The sequence below is a fragment of the Sprattus sprattus genome (genome assembly GCF_963457725.1).
Source record: "Sprattus sprattus genome assembly, chromosome: 13".
Lineage (NCBI taxonomy): Eukaryota > Metazoa > Chordata > Actinopteri > Clupeiformes > Clupeidae > Sprattus > Sprattus sprattus.
This window is the reverse complement of record NC_137911.1, coordinates 30,796,408-30,801,407: the sequence shown is the minus strand read 5'-3', so window position 1 is coordinate 30,801,407 and position 5,000 is coordinate 30,796,408. Positions and strand designations below refer to the sequence as shown.

At 52.3% G+C, this 5,000-nt stretch overlaps 1 protein-coding gene across 1 annotated transcript in view; it reads right to left on the bottom strand.

Moving 5' to 3' along the window:
• LOC308374506 (serine/threonine-protein kinase MRCK alpha-like) overlaps positions 1 to 5,000 on the bottom strand; it is a gene marked incomplete at both ends in the record, with an annotated part of 47,245 nt that overhangs the window by 31,410 nt on the left and 10,835 nt on the right. Inside the window, 1 exon segment of the mRNA XM_080850287.1 lies at positions 1,936 to 2,136. Coding sequence (XP_080706413.1) covers positions 1,936 to 2,136 — 201 coding nt within the window.

The window sequence follows — 5,000 nt, the reverse complement described above, 5'->3', positions numbered from 1 at the left end:
AGTGTGTGTGTGTGTGGATCTGATGGAGGAGGAAGAGAGAGTGTGTGTGTGTGTGGATCTGATGGAGGATGGAGAGTGTGTGTGTGTGTGTGTGTGTGGATCTGATGTAGGAGGAAGAGAGTGTGTGTGTGTGTGTGGATCTGATGTAGGAGGAAGAGAGAGTGTGTGGACTGGATCTGATGGAGGATGGAGAGTGTGTGTGTGTGTGTGTGTGTGGATCTGATGTAGGAGGAAGAGAGTGTGTGTGTGTGTGTGGATCTGATGTAGGAGGAAGAGAGTGTGTGTGTGTGGATCTGATGGAGGAGTAAGAGAGTGTGTGTGTGGATCTGATGTAGGAGGAAGAGAGTGTGTGTGTGTGTGTGTGGATCTGATGTAGGAGGAAGAGAGTGTGTGTGTGGATCTGATGTAGGAGGAAGAGAGTGTGTGGACTGGATCTGATGGGTTCTGTTTTTCGGGAGAGTTTGTAGCGGGGAAAGGCAGGAAGTAGTGAAGGCTCCTGAGGCGTGCTGTGGTCTGAGTAGTGAAGGCTCCTGAGGCGTGCTGTGGTCGGAGGGGTGAAGGCTCCTGAGGCGTGCTGTGGTCTGAGTAGTGAAGGCTCCTGAGGCGTGCTGTGGTCGGAGGGGTGAAGGCTCCTGAGGCGTGCTGTGGTCTGAGTAGTGAAGGCTCCTGAGTAGTGCTGTGGTCGGAGTAGTGAAGGCTCCTGAGTAGTGCTGTGGTCTGAGTAGTGAAGGCTCCTGAGTAGTGCTGTGGTCTGAGTAGTGAAGGCTCCTGAGGCGTGCTGTGGTCGGAGTAGTGAAGGCTCCTGAGGCGTGCTGTGGTCTGAGGCGTGCTGTGGTCGGAGGCGTGCTGTGGTCGGAGGGGTGAAGGCTCCTGAGGCGTGCTGTGGTCTGAGGCGTGCTGTGGTCGGAGGCGTGCTGTGGTCGGAGGGGTGAAGGCTCCTGAGGCGTGCTGTGGTCTGAGTAGTGAAGGCTCCTGAGGGGTGCTGTGGTCTGAGTAGTGCTGTGGTCGGAGGGGTGAAGGCTCCTGAGGCGTGCTGTGGTCTGAGGCTGCCAGAGACTACTAGGGGATTCTACATTAGGCAAGGACCATTACATTATGTCACAGTGGGACTTTCTGAATTGGTGTGTGTGTGTGTGTGTGTGTGTGTGTGTGTGTGTGTGTGTGCCCGAGGGACAATCACTCTGCTGGGGTAGACCACAGTGCTCTAACCAACCATGGCTAAAGGACAGAAACCCACACTGGAACAGATCATTTGGACACAAACAAGAACACCACCAATATGAGAAGATTATTCTGGATTCATCTCAGAGACAGGGTGTGTGTGTGTGTGTGTGTGTGTAGACACAAACAAGAGCACCACCAAAATGAGAAGATTATTCTGGATTAATTTCAAAGAGGACCACATGCACTGATAAATCCCCACCAATTGCATGTTTACTTGAATAATGCCCACCAATCGCAGCTCTTCTTGAATAATGCCCACCAATCACAGCTCTTCTTGAATAATGTCCACCAATCACAGCTCTTCTTGAATAATGCCCACCAATCACAGCTCTGCTTGAATAATTCCCACCAATCGCAGGCAGCCCTACATGAATAATGTCCTGCTGGAGGCCGGTTCATGACCTTGTCGTAGGTCTCACCTTGTGGTTCATGATCTCTGTGTGTGTGTGTGTGTGTGTGTGTGTGTGTTTGTAGGTCTCATCTTGTGGTTCATGATCTTGCCGTAGGTCTCACCTTGTGGTTCATGATCTCTGTGTGTGTGTTTGTGTGTGTGTGTGTGTGTGTAGATCTCACCTTGTGGTTCATGATCTGTGTGTGTGTGTGTGTGTGTGTGTGTGTGTGTGTGTAGATCTCACCTTGTGGTTCATGATCTCTGTGTGTGTGTGTGTGTGTGTGTGTGTGTGTGTGTGTGTGTGTGTGTGTGGGTCTCACCTTGTGGTTCATGATCTTGCCGTAGGTCTCCACCAGGGACTCGGCGTAGAAGGGCGTCTCTCCGTAGAGCATCTCGTACATGCAGACGCCCAGAGACCACCAGTCACACTCGGGCCCGTACTTCCCCTTGCCCTCCTCCATGGCCTGCAGGATCTCTGGGGAGATGTAGTCCGGAGTGCCCACCGCCACTGACGACTGCACCTGGGGGGGGACAGGAGAGAGACCAGAGGGAGAGAGAGAGGGGGAGAGAGAGAGAGGGAGGGAGAGAGAGAGAGAGGGGGGAAGAGAGAGAGGGAGGGGGGACCGGGATAGAGACCAGAGAGAGAGAGGGGGTGGGGGGGGGGGGGGGGGAGAAGACCAGAGAGAGAGAGAGAGAGAGAGAGAGAGGGAGGGAGAGAGGCAGAGAGAGAGAGAGAGAGGGGGAGAGAGAGAGTCAGGCTGGAGTCTTACGGTACATAACTCTAAACACCATCAGTCAAAAAGTGACAGTCCCTAAAGTACAGACAAGAGAGGCCAGGCCAGCTGGCAGCACAAGTGGCACACACACACACACACACACACACACAAGGCACAAACACACACACACACACACACACACACACACACACACACACACACAAGGCACACACACACACGCACACACACACACGCACACACACACAGACACACACACACGAGGCACGCACATCATGGCAACTCATCATCTCTCCAGGCACATCACGTATTCACACACTTCATTTCTCATCAAGGGGATATTTACTCGTGGGTGGGTGAGTCCGTACCCATGCCCTCCGGTAGCTGAATCTGGATCTCTGTGAGGTGAGGGCTTTGGAATGGGACTCTACTGCTCCTGAATCTGGATCTCTGTGAGGTGAGGGCTTTGGAATGGGACTATACTGCTCCTGAATCTGGATCTCTGTGAGGTGAGGGCTTTGGAATGGGACTATACTGCTCCTGAATCTGGATCTCTGTGAGGTGAGGGCTTTGGAATGGGACTATACTGCTCCTGAATCTGGATCTCTGTGAGGTGAGGGCTTTGGAATGGGACTATACTGCTCCTGAATCTGGATCTCTGTGAGGTGAGGGCTTTGGAATGGGACTATACTGCTCCTGAATCTGGATCTCTGTGAGGTGAGGGCTTTGGAATGGGACTATACTGCTCCTGAATCTGGATCTCTGTGAGGTGAGGGCTTTGGAATGGGACTATACTGCTCCTGAATCTGGATCTCTGTGAGGTGAGGGCTTTGGAATGGGACTATACTGCTCCTGAATCTGGATCTCTGTGAGGTGAGGGCTTTGGAATGGGACTATACTGCTCCTGAATCTGGATCTCTGTGAGGTGAGGGCTTTGGAATGGGACTATACTGCTCCTGAATCTGGATCTCTGTGAGGTGAGGGCTTTGGAATGGGACTATACTGCTCCTGAATCTGGATCTCTGTGAGGTGAGGGCTTTGGAATGGATCTCTACTGCTCCTGAATGTGACTCCCTATCAATCACAGCCTATGTGCCCCTCAGGGGGAGAGAGGGGGAGTGCGTGGGCATTTCAAACCCTCCTGTTTGATCCTGCAGTCTCCAGGCAGAGGGCTATGAACACAAGGTGTGTGTGTGTGTGTGTGTGTGTGTGTGTGTGTGTGTGTGTGTGTGTGTGTGTGTGTCTGACTGTGAACACCAGGGGGAGTGACCTGAATGGTGAAGCTCACTACTGCAGGAGTTCTCTGGAGGAGTTAGTGTTAGCGTTAGCTCCTAGTAGTGTTACAGGGCAAGGTCAGAGTTCAGGTGAAGCAGTGTGTGTGTGTGTGTGTGTGTGTGTGTGTGTGTGTGTGTGTAAGTGTTAGTGTAAGTGTAAGTGTTAGCGTTAGCTCCTAAATAGTGTTACAGGGCAAGGTCAGAGTTCAGGTGAAGCGGTGTGTGTGTGTGTGTGTGTGTGTGTGTAAGTGTTAGCGTTAGCTCCTAAATAGTGTTACAGGGCAAGGTCAGAGTTCAGGTGAAGCACTAAAGTGAATTTTGGCCTATCTGCTGATCGTGATCAGTATGCACTGTTTTTGTGCACGGGTCTGAGCCTGACAATTCACATTAGTGTGTGTGCGTGTCTAAGTCGGTGTGTTTGTGTGTGTCTGACTGTGTGTGTGTGTGTATGACTATTGTGTGTGTGTGTGTGTGTGTCTGACTACGTGTGTGTGTGTGTGTGTGTGTGTCTGTGTGTGTGTGTGTGTGTGTGTGTGTGTGTGTGTGTGAGAGAGAGTGTGTGTGTGTGTGCTCAGGGGTTGGAGGGTGACTGGAAAGGCTCTTAGAGCAGATGTGTGCAGCTGCATGATTATGTGCACGTAAGGCTGTAAACGGCCTCCTCTTTTACAACACACACACACACACACACACACACTCCTGCAGACTGACACACTACACTTGCTGGTGGAGGGGTGGTGGTGGTGGGGGGGGGTGTTGATATTTGTTTATGACCTGCCAAAACGGAGCTCCCGTATCCAAGTGATAAATCAGAGCAGCTTCCGAGCACTTAGCATCCCGCCATCTGACAATAAACACGTCCATCCCTCGGCCAAAGACACAGACCTACGGTGGCGCACGCTAAACGCTAATCAGGCGTCGTGCGTTAGGTCCCTCAGTAGGGTCGAGAGCGCTGGAGCCATACGGTGTCTAAGCCCTGTGCCTCTGGTTCACAGAAAGGCTGGGAATGTTCGCACCCTCTCTCTCTCTCCCTCAGCCTCTCTCTCTCCCTCAGCCCCCCTCTCTCTCCCTCTCCATCAGCCTCTCTCTCTCTCTCTCTCTCTCTCTCTCTCTCTCTCTCTCTCAGCCTCTCCCTCTCTCTCTCTCTCTCTCTCTCTCTTTCTCTCTCTCAGCCTCTCCCTCTCTCTCTCTCTCTCTCTCTCTCTCTCTTCCTGTGGGTTCCTCTGTGTCTGAGGTCGCCACCTTTGTGTGCCTGCTGTGCAATTAGCCTTGTTCCCAGGCGTTCACAAATAGCGCACAATTTCACACGCTCACACACTCTCTTTTTGTCTCTCCCTCTCTCTCTCTCTCTCTCTCTCTCTCTCTCTCTCTCTCTCTCTC